This window comes from Lycorma delicatula, chromosome 9 (assembly GCF_047948215.1).
Source record: "Lycorma delicatula isolate Av1 chromosome 9, ASM4794821v1, whole genome shotgun sequence".
NCBI classification, from domain to species: Eukaryota; Metazoa; Arthropoda; class Insecta; order Hemiptera; family Fulgoridae; genus Lycorma; species Lycorma delicatula.
In genome coordinates this window covers 127,682,146-127,696,818 of record NC_134463.1, presented here as the reverse complement: position 1 = coordinate 127,696,818, position 14,673 = coordinate 127,682,146, and the positions used below count along the sequence as shown (strand labels likewise).

The 14,673-nt window shown below is 37.5% G+C and overlaps 2 protein-coding genes across 7 annotated transcripts in view; both read left to right on the top strand.

The window, feature by feature from the left end:
- The window catches only part of LOC142330508 (uncharacterized), a 235,892-nt gene that overhangs the window by 108,245 nt on the left and 112,974 nt on the right, over positions 1–14,673 (top strand). The window lies entirely within an intron of this gene.
- Positions 472–13,513, top strand: LOC142330368 (uncharacterized). Its single transcript, XM_075375594.1, has 2 exons — positions 472–1,014; positions 13,333–13,513. The coding sequence occupies exons 1-2, from the start codon at positions 605–607 to the stop codon at positions 13,511–13,513; spliced, it is 591 nt and encodes a 196-aa protein (XP_075231709.1). The 5' UTR covers positions 472–604.

Below are 14,673 nucleotides of genomic sequence, written 5' to 3'. Positions count from 1 at the left end.
ATAAAGATGTAAAGTATTCTTTTAAAAAGCGACTTGTGTATATTCCAAGCCTATTCGGACGGATTAATTTAAGAACGGTGTAGATGATAACCGGTTAAAATTTACGACGTACATGTAAAATTAAATATTATAACGATTCCTCGATTCGATCTTGCGTTGTAAATTTTGTTTAAAAAATTAAAAACGGCGTAGAGAAGGAAAACGAAGGGGGAAAAACCGGGAAATCACCGCTTCTTTGTAGAATATTTTGTCGTTTACTTTAATACGGAGAATCCGAAAACGTACCCTTTTTTTGTTACGTCCTGTTTACATATTCTTAAGTAGAACGCTCCGGTTACTTGTGGAGGGGGCGACGGCTATTTAAATAGATTATTATTCATTACGACAATTATTCTTTTTACGGTGTTTTATTTAATTTTAATTTTACTGTGACTGTTTTCAAGGAATAAATTTAATCATGAAGAAACCGAAATGTATACCGTGAATAACGAAGCGTTAATTTATTTATTTATTTTCCGACAGTTTAATTAGTTAATATTTATCGCTCGCGATAAAAGTGTGAAGTGTACAATAGCTGTGCGGTAAATAATTTAAAAAAATAATTATGACATCGCCGGTTCGTATTAGAAGGTCGACTTTGAAAAATAAATTTCATCGTTCGAATAATCACCGCCAATCGAACGGCAATATTAATAATAATAATAATAGTAATAACAACGGACGGATTCCAAATTTACCGATGTTACCGTCGTCACCGTCATCTTATGTGATCACCGGTCGCCGTAACGACAACAGTTATTTATCGTCTGTGCTGTTAACAACGCCTGGTATTTCATCGGCCGCCGTTTCTGCTGTTGCTGCTGCTGTTTCTACTGCTACCGTTTCATCTATATCTTCTACTACTATTAGTTCCTCTAAAAATAAAACTATGTCTAACGATAATAATCGACGTAATAGTAAAAATAATAATAGCAATAATAATAATAATAATAATACCGCTCTCGCTGATGTCATGTAAGATATTGAAGTTTTAATTTTCTATTTCTATTAATATGATTTGTTCTCGACCGAAGGGAGTTGTCGTTTTAAGTTGTTTATAAAGGTTTAAACGGTTTAAACCTTTTTTGTTTTGTTTTAAATAAGATTTTTAGAATTACGTAAAGTTTTTACTGCGGCCATCTTGGTAGTCAAGAGTTTTTTATTTATATATGCGGCGGTGTAGGACGTTAAAATTTTCTCATCGATAGTGTCGACGTTCGTTTGTTTCTTTCGAAATAGTTTCGTCCATCAGCATTTTATTTATTTAGAAAGCGGGTGGGAAAAACGACCCGATCTGTGTTTTGCTCAGTTTTGCGGTTCTTTTGTTATATTATCGTATAACGGAATGAACATCTATAATTTATTTATAACCGAATTAAAAAAATTATATTTTTTCCTCCGCAAGTTTCGAGTAGATGTCCGATTTTAATGGATAATGGATTTTGGTAACGCGTGACGTCCTCCAGGATTCAAATCCTGGATTTTCGGTGCGATAGAAAGAGATTTTCCACCCCTTCGTGGAAAATTACGGTTTTATTTTTTCGAATAAAACGAATGAAACGAATGCGATCGCATTCGTTTTGGTATATAACATTTTTTTTAAAGAAAAAATTCTAAATTAAAATTCCCGACGTTAAAAATAAAATAAAACTTTTCTTTCGTATTTATAAAAACTTAATTATAATTTTTCGGCTATAAGCGTAGTTATAAAGAGAAAATACGCCGATCGGGTCGAAGTTTGCCCGTCGGGTTATTTGCAGATGTTGACGTTTCACGCCTGTTACAAAAAAACACAGTTTTAGCGATGAAAAACTCCGGAAAGACGTACGTATAATTTGCCTGTCGTTCGCTCGATTTCTCCGAACCGGATACAGCGATTAGGGTGAGTTTTGGCTTAGGGCATCGGTGCCTTTTAAATTCGCTTAAAATCGGTGTAGGAGACGGGAAGATAAAAACCTAAGCTTTGTTTCTCAAAATTTTATTCGAAGGATAGATAAATATTTTCACGTAATTTAGTACCCCTTCGGTAGCTAAATAAAACACACCTCGGGTCCCCGATTCGGTGTTCGGTCTTATTCAAACCTTCGTAAAGAGGTGGGGACAAAAAATCCTTTTTTCCCCCCGTTTTTTGTACTCGAAGAATCTCTTGGATTAATTAGACGATTCTGTTACATTAATACGTCCCTTCGGTCGTTATATATCAGGACGATTTCATTCAGGGGTGGGGGATAATAAGTCTTTTTTTTCTTCAGTTCGTTAGTAATCTTTTCAGCCGTTTTTATGAACTTCTGAAGTTCGATTTGCGAACACGGGCTATTGATACCGTTTAATTTCGGTTAAAATTATTCAAGGGGGTATACAGGTACGGTCATCGCCGGTCAGGTAAGTAAAAGTTTTAGTCGTGTTTTTTACATAATTCTCTACCAAGTACTATAACGTACTATTTCATTTTCCCCCTAAATAGTCGTCTGCACGGCCTGAAGCCTTTCGTAGCCGTACTTACGTAGGCTTTGTCGGAAAAATTGTGGAACTTTTGCAAATTATGGTATTTTTTTCGCGAATGAAGTTTATACAAAACAAATATTTTTACCGGGACTTGTATGAAATATTTGAGAAACATATAATCGCTTCGTAAATAAAAAATAAACTTTAAAAATTAGAAAAAATCGTTTCTTAATTTTTGGCTAAATGTTATTCTTAATTGTGTTTCACTTTAATTTCAAATTAAAGCCGTTTTTAGCCTTCTCAAGTTACGGTTTCGTAGATGATATTCGTTCAGTCCTTCCTGATCTTTGATTCTATTAAAATGTAAGATAGTATCTGTGTTCAAATCTGTTAAACACAGTAACCGCGCCCTTTTCTAGACTAATGTAGGTATTTACCCATCGGGTCGGTCTAGCGGTTAACTCAGCGCAAATCGGCTGACTTCGAAATCGAGAGTTTTAAGGTTCAAATCCTAGTAAAGTCGGTTATTTTTATACAGATTTGAATACTAGATCGTGGGTACCGGGGTTCTTCGGCGGTAGGATTTCAATTATCCACACGTCTTAGGAACTCGATCTGAGACTGTACGAGACTGTATTTCATTTCCGTTCACGCGTATCTTGCTTATTTATCCTGTGAAGTTAATACCTTAAGGTGGTTCTGGAGGCTAAAAAGTGGATATTGAATCTTTAGCATTTCCTTTTGCGAAAGCCTAAATTTATTTGGATGTAGTCGCAATAACGTAACGCGATTATTTTTATTTATTTTTTTGCGCGGATAATAATTTTTATTCGCGTTTTGTCGGGTCCTTCTTTATGAATTTTTCTCGTTTAAGATCGTTTTGTCGCCTTTAATGAATCTTCTCTTTTCTGTTTACTGCCGACGGTTTCTGTAGCAAAACTACTGGCCGTGCTGAATCTTCACCGCATCCCGTCGTCGGTCTTTAAGTTACGTCCGGTTTTCTCTATTTCATTTTGTTTGTAATGGAGGGGAGTCGTTATTAAAGACGTCGTTTCTGAAACTGTTACCGAACAAATTTTTATATCCTTATTTTCTTAATTTTTTTACGAATATATTTTCATATGTTTTTTTCCTTTGAGGTGCTTTTGCTTTGTAATATTATATCATTTGTTTTATATGTCTTCGTCCATAGAAGGAAATACGCCCCACGTGATACACGCGGGGCGTATTCCTAAGTAATGTTCGTAATAAATTATAATATGCGATCTGCAAATATATAAAAACTTTAAAAAAAAATGTATTAAACGACAAAATATATAAATTCGCATAATTTTTCTTGCGATACACTCCAAAACACGCGCGCTTTATTTTATAGCTATTTTTGCACCGACAATCATTGTTAACAAGGGGTAGACATATAATCTGGTGGTCCGGATTAAAATAGTAGTATTAAGAATTTGTAAATGACAAAGGTTATAAATTATACGAGTAATACTGCTTGACGATGTATTTTGTATAATATTATACGGTAATATAATTACGAGAAATTAATTTTTTTTTCAACAACTGTAACAATTAACTCGTATTTCTTCGTTTTGAAGTGCTTTGCCTTCGGATATGGAACGAATGTCTGACGGTTTTCTACCGTTTGGTTTTTCGTATTCCTGAACTTCTACATCCGATGGTTATTTTACGTGTTCGGTTTGGGGAGCGACAGACCGATCTTAGTCTCTTTATTCTTTTTGCGATCAAAAATAAAATTACTTTTTAAATACGCATAAAACCGTTGCGTCTTGGTTATTACGTAGACTAAACATTGCCGATCGCGCGGTTAAAAATTACTATTAATGATAACGAAAGTATTTCTGTCGCCTGTAAAGCGAAATTTCCGGGTGTTTTATTAGGCGATAAATTCGCGTTAATAAAACACGAGGATTGTCATCGTTATTAAATATCGAGCGGTCCGTAACTCACGACGTTGAAACCGTTAAATTTGGTTTGTTACCTAATATTTCTTTATTTATTTATTATTATAATAATAAAGAGCGCTTCATGGAGATTATTGTTAACACTGCGAACCGAAAATTATACCTTTTAAATTTCTTAATTTTTGACTTCGCACAGACGAATTCTTTCTACGGCACGATTCGTAACAGCCGTTAGTATCTGTGGCTGTAGCGCCCGAATTTCAGCACGAATGTTTTTCTTTTGTCTTGGAATCGTCTGGGGTTTTTTCACAGATATCTTTTTTTAGGCGACCCTATAAAAAGAAATCGGGGACCGTCAGATCTGGAAACCGAGGCGGTCGATCGACTGCAGATTTTCTAGAAATTATTCGTTCGTCAGAAACGTTGAAAAATTTGCATTTTGGCTGCGGCCGTACGGCATGCGGCCCCGTCTGCCGAAACCGCGTTTTTTTTACTCGCTGCAGTTCTTATGAAATTTTAAAGCGTTTCCGACATCGTTCTCCATCGACCGTTCGCGGTATCACCGTTGTCATTTTCGAAGAAGGATGTTCCGACGACGTTACTCCGCACCGAACCGTGCGTCTGAGAGGACGGTTCGTGTTTTATAAATGTTGGATTTCCGGTGTTCCAAATTCTACGGTTCTGCCTGTTTACAAAACCGTTGCGGTGGAAGGGACTTTCATCGAACGTAATCGGACGGCGAATAAATCCGTTTTCTTACGTTGCCGATTTTTGAAATCGGACTAATAATTCGTCCGAATCGGATAATCTGCAGGTTCTATTTTTTATACCGGCTGAATCCTGTACGGGAAAAGGTGTAACCGTGCAAAACGGGCTACAGCGACGTACGAGAGACGTGAAGTCGAGGAGTTCGTTTCCGGGTCGACGTGTCTCGTTATTTTTTTATACTTTTTCGCGCACGTCCCTTTCTAGACGACCGTGATCTCCCGATACGCGGAAGAACGGTTACAGAATCTTGTCGCGGGAAACGATCCGTTGTGCGACGAATCGTCGAGTGCGAGGACGCAACTCTAACGTTAAAGTGTTGACGATATGCTCGCTGTCTTTTTACGATCGAATGTTTATTTTCAAAGTAAACCGAATTATTTTGCTACGTCGTAGGGTCGTGAAGTTTTGCACGGTGAATTTTCAGACAAACGAAAAAATATTAACGGAAAAATTAATACCGGTGCAAGTCCCGTCCCGACTTGCGGGCCACCGTTATTTATTTTGTTTTCGTGTAATATTATCTCCCGGGCTCTCTCAAAGAGTCAGCAGAATGAGTTTTCACATTATAAAAAAGGGCTGTCGGATTATCGTTCGCCGCCCGTAAGTATGAATCGTGTCGACCGATATCTTATGTTTTTATTAAGCGATTTTAGTCGCTAGTAAAAAAAAAAGAAATTTATCTACCGAATCGGTTAGAAGAACTAATCGTTTTCTTGCGACTGACTTCGGTTTTACGCTTCCATCGTCTTTTTTAATAGATTACCACCGTCTCGTTTAAAGGATCTTCCCGATATTTTTTTTATATAATACTAATTTAAAAATTTAAAAAAAATCCGTTTCTGTATCTCTTTTCAACGCGTACATATTTAGTCCTGAAAGAAATATTTTTAATAAGCCTTCTTAATCGTAAATTATTTTGTACTTATTTTTTAGAATTGGTATTTTCATTTTTATTATCTTAACGTTATTTCGCGTATTTGTTTTAAATAATTAATATAGTTTTTTAATAACATCTATTTTTAACTTTATAATTAACGATCGTGTACTTTGTGATGCTATTCTGATGAAGATTTTTACCACGGTTTCCTTCGATCCGTTCAGGCAAACGCTGAGGGATAGTTCCTCTTTTGAAATAGCATTTCTACCCGTTCCTGATGCAATCTATATATACTTATACACACACTAACAGGCCCGGCAATGGTACGCTATTCCTAGATTTGAGTATATATATATATATATATATATATAGATTAAATGAACATAATTGAAAGTTTGATAAAAAATTAACAAAATGAGCATTACACAATTTCAGAAAATTTAACCTTTCCCTTTTACCCTTTACCCCTTTTATTTTTTCTCCTTTCTCCATTTTCATTTTTACCACCCTTTTCCCCATTATCCCCTTTAACTTTCCCCCATTTGAACGTTTCTTTTACTTCCCCCGTTAATATGTTTCCCTTTCCCCTTCCTATTTTTCTTTTTTCTTTTCTCCCTTCCACTTCCCATTTCCTTTTTCCCGTTTCCCCCTTTTTCCCCGCGCGTAAATCGGTCCGATAGTTTTTTAATCTATAGCGGACACACATATCGGAAATATTGAAACGGATCGTAAAATATTTGTTACAGCGTGTGTTGCTTTTACGTCCAACAGATAGCGCTGTTTTAAAAAAAAAATCATGTTTTTACCTGTTACAGGTGTGACATTTTAGGTATATAAAAACGCGCGTTTCGAATGCAACGTTTTGTAAAAATTTCAAAGCGATCGCTGAAGAACTTTCGGAGATACAAGATTTTGAACAAACTAACATTTACATTTTTATTTATGTAGATCGGAATTTTATTTTATTTAAATTAGCTAATGTACGTGTAGAAGTTATGTATTTTTGTATTATACGTCATATACTTGTGATGAGAATTATCAATATTATTGAGATAGTTAAAAAAAGGCGGAGCGCAGATAATGAGATTTACTACAGCTGTTTTTCGGGGCCTGTCGAATGGAATTGTTTCTCTCGTATTATTTCAGTCCGTTTGTAAACGTACGCGTTGCGTTAATCGGTTAAAAATAATTGTATTAAGATTTTGTTGTCGATCGATCGAATCGAATATAATACGGAGAGGAAGTAACGAGGAGGATGTTTATAATCTGTTTATAGGTTTTGCGGTTGTTCGAGTTAAGCTGTCAAAAGTGTGCGTTTAATTAATAAAAAAAATGAGGGAGGGAAGGATCGGACCGACGGTTATTTTTTTTTATCGGTTACGTGCCAGATATGTAGTGTTGATTGATATAAAGCGAAAGATTATTATATAGTTTATCGGATAGAACTTTACCCGTATTTTTTTCTGTATTAGCAAAATATCTTTTGATCTGTAACATCTGTGTTATACCGCATCGACACGTCGTATTGCTTTCTTAAAAAAATAAAAAAATGTTTTACTTGACGAGTTAGGTTTCTCTGTTTTAAAAAAGGTTTTCGTTAATTAGAAGCTCCATCAGGTCGTTCCATGAACCTCTTTAAATAATATTCACGACCTCTTTTAAAAATGTATCTTTTACGATGCGATTTTAAAAGACGCAGAAATTGAAAAAAAAAAAGAATTTAGATCGAGAAATAAGCGTTTTTTTTCTCCGAAAGGTACAAGTAAAGTAAAATCTCGTCTGTACGGCCGCAATAATTTTGAATTGGACCAGGTAAAATAAAAATTTTAACAAATCCTCCCGCATACGGTCGTTCGATTCGTTGTTTTAGAGCGCATTCGATCGCTTTGAATCGACGTGAATCCACACTCACGTCGATAATAAGATTTAAGACTTGACACACACACACACACTAACACACACACACACACACACACACACACACACACACACACACACACACACACACACACACACACACACACACACCGGGTTGGTCTAACGGTGAATGCGTCTTCGCAAATGAGCTGATTTTGAGTCGCGAGTTCCAACGTTCAAATCCTAGTAAAGGTAGTACGGATTTGAATACTAGATCGTGGATACCGGTGTTCTTTGGTGGTCGGGTTAAAATTAATCGCAAATCTCAGGAACGGTCGACCTGAGACTATACAATGTTCACTTACATTCTTATATATTGTCCTCATTCATCCTGAAGTAATACCTGGTGTGATTCGCGGAGGGTAAACAGAAAAACCTTGTATTTAAAGTAGTTCCACCGTGTACACTTGTCCTTGAAGACTATTTTAGTGCGGAACTGCGTACTGAGTAGCACTAGTACTTGGTTTGCACACGAATTTTGACGTCTGTTAAATTGGTCGGTTTTAGACCGACCAATTTATCTGTAGAGTTGGCCAAACGAAGGGACTAAAATTTCCGTTGTTAAAATAAATAAGACGGTGGCTTTTCCACTTATACGTTGGTCGGTCTGTAGCTCGGAGGAAGTTCATTCCAGGGCTGTAACGTTTCACGTTAAACCAACGGCCGTGCGCCCCGACACAGCCCCACCTAATTTTTTTTAAACGAGCCGTAGAGAGCGTTGTTTGTTGACGGTAGCCGTCGGGTTCGGCGAGTTCTGTGCCGAAAGCTAATCGTTACCCGAAGCCAAACGATTCGTAAAAATAAGCGGGCTTTCGAGAACGAAACTTTCGAGAAAGTCGCCGAATCGAGTCGACACAAATTAAAGTATTGTAACCGTTTTCAAAATCCTCAAACTTCTGTTAAGAGGGATAAGCGTACCGGCAGGCGAAATCTAAACCGATTTTGTTGACCAGGCGGTCAACAAGCCGAAATCTAAATGTCATTATCGAGATTAGCGGGTCGATAATGGAAAATTGTCTGCCGACCGTCCGTGAAATTGCAGATGACGTCGGGTCACTGGTTTCCGTAAGCGTATGTTAATGGATGATTTAGGCGTGCACAGAGCAGGCGGGAAATCGCTGCCGAAGCTGCTTTTGCTTTATCAGAATGAGATAAGTATTGACGTCGCACAGGAAGCACTATAGTATTCCGGTGCGGTTTCCGAACTCCGTAAGAACTTGATAACCGGTGATGAATCTTCGGTGTATCCGTACGATACGGAAACCAAAGCTGCATATGGTCGCAGTGTAAGTCGCCGTCATCTCCGAGGCCGAAGAAACCGAGACGGGTAAGGTTGGTGCTGCCAAGTTAAATAGAGGGAATCGATTTACGGATATGCGCGCGACTTAAACTGTCTTTTTTACCCTTCGATTCTAGCCTTAATTCGAGATCGTACACCTCATCCGACATGTAGAACCGTTTAAAACCGGCAATATTCTTTTTGGTTCACCCGGTATGCGTATTAACGATTTTGATCGCGCGTTCAGATTTTACAGATAATCTTGAAAATACAGAAAAATAATTTTAACAACCTTTGAACTTCCCCCCCCCCCTACATCCCCGAGCCGGACATCCAATTAAGTATACTCGACTCGGGGACGTGTCCTTTCCGGATCTTTTAATTGCCTGCCTCTAATCTCCAACGTAAGAACCAGGCCCGGCTATGCCGTTCCCAGCTACCCCGCCGGAGACCGGGTCTCGGTCTTTCCTTTTGCCAGCCTCAAACCGACGGCGCAGGAGCCGAAGCGTATCAGGGAACCCACACCGTCGGCCGGGTCTCGGTCTTTTCATTCATTCGCACCTAACGGACCCCAGGAGTCCCCGCTCATCACGGGAACCCACACACCAGGGCATGTGAGCCCTCAGGAACGGGCTGTCCGCCCAGCCCTACTATAAACTACACCCCTCAGTATCACAGTCGTCTTGCCTCATCTTCTTTTATTCTGATAACTGTTCTTGCAAATATTGCAAAATTATTCCGGTTTCCGGACATAGCCAAGAGCCACTCCGAGAGCTGCTCCGGTCGGGTATGCATCAGTCCTGCATTTATACGTTGTTCCTCCCATCGTCTGCACTCAAAAATAGTGTGTTCGGCATCGTCAACCGCATCGCAGTAACAACGGATTGGTGACTCTCTCCTGCCAAACCTATGCAGGTATTGTTCAAACGCACCGTGTCCCGACATGAGTTGTGTTGTGTGGTAATCTGATTCACCATGAGAGCGATCTAGCCAAGCATCCAGGTCCGGGATAATTCTTCTTATCCATGCGGCCACTGCTGAACCCGCCCATACCACCTTCCATTGTTCTCGTATAATAGAACTGGCCTCATCTTTGGCTACACCGGACGCCCTTAGTTTTCGTCCTTTAATCTGCAATTCTATCGGGGGCACCGAAGAAAACACGCACAGTGCATCATACGATAACGTTCGGTACCCCGAAACTACCCCCAGAAGCGACTTCCTATGACTGCTAGTCGGTTTTCTTTTGTTGCGCTGGACATTAACCGCATCAGCCCATACCGGGGCGGCGTACAACAGAGACGACGTTATCACCGAGGTGATAAGTCGCCTCTTCGACGCACGTGGAATTCCTTGTCCCGCAAAGAGACCTCGCATGGCACGGATTGTTGTTTCCACTCTGTCGCAGATCATGGCCACACGGCTGGAGTATTTGAGGTGTTTATCCGGTAACACCCCTAGATATTTAGCCCTTTCCACCTCGACAATTGCCTCACCTCTCAGGCGCAGATTTAATCTTCTGAGTATCCTCCTACCAGTGAAGAGGATACCCTTGCATTTGGAAGGAGAGACCTCCAAGCTGTTGTTGACGAGCCATTCATTCAATATTTCTAAGGTAATATTCCCCTTGTCCTCCATTTCATCTAAGGTACTGGCCTCCACTAGTAGCGAGATGTCGTCCACGTATCCTACGACATTCACCCCCGGCGGGAATTGAAGTCGGAATATTTCATCATAGAAGATGTTCCAAAGTAGGGGTCCGAGTACAGACCCCTGCGGGACTCCACCGAAGATCTGATGACTTACCACACCATCCACCGTATTGATTTCAGTTCGTCTCTCGAATAGATAGCTGGCTACTTGCGTCACTATGTACTCGCTTATATTTTTTCTTTGACGTGCCCTCAATATAGCTGGCCAAGGTACCGAACCGAAAGCGTTCCCTATATCCAGGAACGCTTTCGGTTATATCCAGGAACCTTTGAACCTTAAGGAGTTGTAATGCGACTGAAATATTTCAGATGCAAGATGCGTTTACGTAACTTTGTTTCTAAAGAAGGTGATATTTATGAAACGAATCGGTTGAATTTAATTCTAATTCTGACAATGAATCGCTCTCGCGTGTGATTTCTTTTCTGTTCAAAGATTTTTATATAATTTTTATTATTATTGTTGCTTTCTCCGTTCCTTGTTTATGCAAATCGTCACCGATGTGTTTTTGACAGATCGTAGAACTTAAATTCTCCTTAACAAATTTCATTAGTCTTTCACCATGTGTGACCGTTTTTCAAATTAAATATTTTTTTTACACTATTAATGTTGTAATATATTACTATATGACGGCCGACAAACAACATTACTGCTAAATTGAGTCGTATCATAATCTGCAGGAATTGACACGTGTAGATAATAGGCGCAGGGTGTGAAATATTTTTTTCGTTCGAGCCGTGCTCGTGTCGACTGCGAATCGCCTGAGATCATTTAATATAAATATTTTGCAGCTTATAATTTCCGAGGAGTTTATTTTCGTGTCGTGTTGCAATTTGAACTTAAAATCGTACAAAATTGGAGCTTCTAACGACATTCGCTTGACTTATTACGAGAGTTTTTAATTATTTTGAAGATTTGGAAAACTAATTAGCGGATTAACGGCGTTAATTATTCCCGTGAAAAGATAATAGGAAATGGATGAAGTAATAAGCGGCTTATAGAAAAAGGCCGGTTTACTTTTAAACATTTCTGTTTAACGAACTAAAATTCCTCGTGTCTAGATAATAGTCGCAATTATTACAAAATGAATGATAAAATTAAAACTTATTACTTACGTCGCGTTAAAAAAACGTCTGTAATGGAATCTGTGAGGTTCTAGACAAGTTTTTACTTTTTAATCGAGATATGGGAAAACAAACGGAATAGAATCGACTGAGGATCGAATTAGTTTATAACGGTAGTAAAAAAGCGCCGCCCTGAAACGCTGTATTATTCAATTAATTTTCAGTTTTAAATCTTCATCGATAAAATCTAAAAAAAACGTAGCGGTACTAAAAAAATTAGTGTATTATATTTTGTCGGTTTACGCAAAAGAACCGATTAAATATATACGTATGGGAATCCAAATTGTCATTTAATTGACGACAAAAGGAATGGATTATAACAAATAAATCTTTTATCCCGATCGATGTACAATAATAGATCACGGGTGCGGTGATATTTAGAATATTATATCTACGGATAAAAGAAAAGAACCGTTCCAACTTTTCTTTTATCCAAGTTTTAGTCACGGTTTCCCTTGATCGATCCAGGAATTTTCCAACGGGATTAAAAGCTTTAAAAAAAGTACTTTTATCGGCTCAAACAACAGTTTTATCCGTTCGTTAAATTACAGAAAATTTCAAAGTTTGTTTGATATAATATTAATATTTAATAATATAAGTTTAATATTCATATTATTCCTCTGTACTGTTAAATTATATTTTAAATTTTATTAATCTAAATCACCTAGTACTGAATATCGGGAGGTGGTTTATATTAATAGATTTAATATATATACATATACGTGTAAGCTTTTAATAAGAAAAATTCCTACAATTGTACTAACAAGAAACAGCAAAAACGTTTCCGGTGTCCTACTATTAAAACTAAATATGGAAATTCCTCGAAATGTGTGAGACGATGACTTATGTATACCGGTTGACGAAGGCGTTTTGTAGTCGGTTGAATAAAGTAATACACTTATTACAGGAATTTTCATCCGTTGGAACACAGTTTGTCTAGAGTTTAAAATATCATAGCGCTGCCGTAATGACAGATGGTAATCGTTTACGCTAACCCGATGAATCTGCGACTGGATAATGTTTTTAGTTAAATTTTCTGTACGGATTAGATAACAAATGTATCGTTTATTATGCGGTTTTGTAACAAGTATTATTTTCTCATCGACTACTAATGTAAGCGTGATATCGATTGTTTATTTATAACTAAAAATTTTAATCGTTAATACGTAGTGTTAGGTTTTAAGTGAGGTGCGGTTCATTACCGAGAGCGGTATTATTAATTGTATTGTGTTATAATTATGTTAGTTGCGATGAAGAATGGTGTTCGACTAGCAGAGTGTCTGTGTTACCCGTTGAACTTAATATAAATAAAGTTTTAACGCCTGATAATATTACAACTCCGTCGTCTTCTGCTACTTACGCTACTGCCGTTCCAGCTACTGCTAATACTACTGGCGTTCGTAATAACGAGGTCAATATGACTTAAAGGTTTTATTTAAATTGTTGTTATATGTCGTTTTTATTTCTTCCTTTTTGAAGAAAATCCGTATGATTTTTGACGTTGAAGTTTTTATTTATATTTTTAGCGTCGATGAACAAATTCAAATAGTCCGATTGTATTTTAAAAATATCAGAAATACGTTTTAATTATTTATATTAAATATCTGTAAAGAAAAGAATATAAAAGTTGAAATAAAGTATAGGGCGTTAAATTTACGTTAAATAAAAATATATACGTCAACTAAATTATTTTTTACGGAAAAAGGTCGCTTATTTTGCTTCGATTAAAACTATTCTTACCTTTTGTAGATGCTTTTTAACGACGTAATACCTGCTTCAGATTCGCACTGAAATTATTTTAAAGCTATTTCAAGCGCTCGATTGTTTGTAAATAAATATAGAAATTGTACCCCTTCGTACCGTATTTAATCTTCGTCTTTTTCTGCTTCTGTTGCTACATAGATTCGATAATTCCTTCGACTGTTTTTATTTATTAACCGGAACTTATTCTGTTTAAATCTTTCGTATTACGTAACTTCAAAACCGACCGTTTATTGACAAAAGCGGCCAAGGGTTCATTAACAAAGTCGCAATTTTCGTTGCGATAAATTTTTCCTCATCCTTTGTACCGTTGTAACATTTTATGCTCTTACTCGAGCCTCAGCGACGATACAAATTCACCGTTTTTAATCTTAATTGACGGTACGGTTATATGATTATCGCCTGATAAACATTTTATAAAATTATTTTTTGGTACTTTTTCACTATAATTTCAATCGCGTATACCAAAATTTCATCGGACGGTTGAAACTTTTGGCCAAAGACGGTAAATACCTGAACGTAACAGAATGTCTCACGCTAAATTCACTTATATACTTTGGCAGTTTTTCTGTCGCCCACGGTTTTTTTTGTGGTGTAAAGGTTTAATACCCGATGAAAGAAACGTGTATGTTTACGTACTTATATGGAACTATTCGCTTTACCTGAAATGCGACGGTTTTGTATTCCCTTTGTGTTCGGCATCGAGAACACGCTTCTTCGATATTCAACAAAATAATCGGTTAGCGTTTTTCACTACATAGCCCCTGATATCTTTTTACGACGGTGATATCTCGGAACAAATGCTCTCTGTATCGGTCGTCGATG

Coding starts and splice junctions, on each gene's coding strand:
- LOC142330368 (XM_075375594.1), top strand. CDS start 605: ATGACATCGCCGGTTCGTATTAGAAGGTCGACTTTGAAAAATAAATTT. Junction 1,015..13,332: donor ACCGCTCTCGCTGATGTCAT/GTAAGATATTGA, acceptor TAATTATGTTAG/TTGCGATGAAGAATGGTGTT.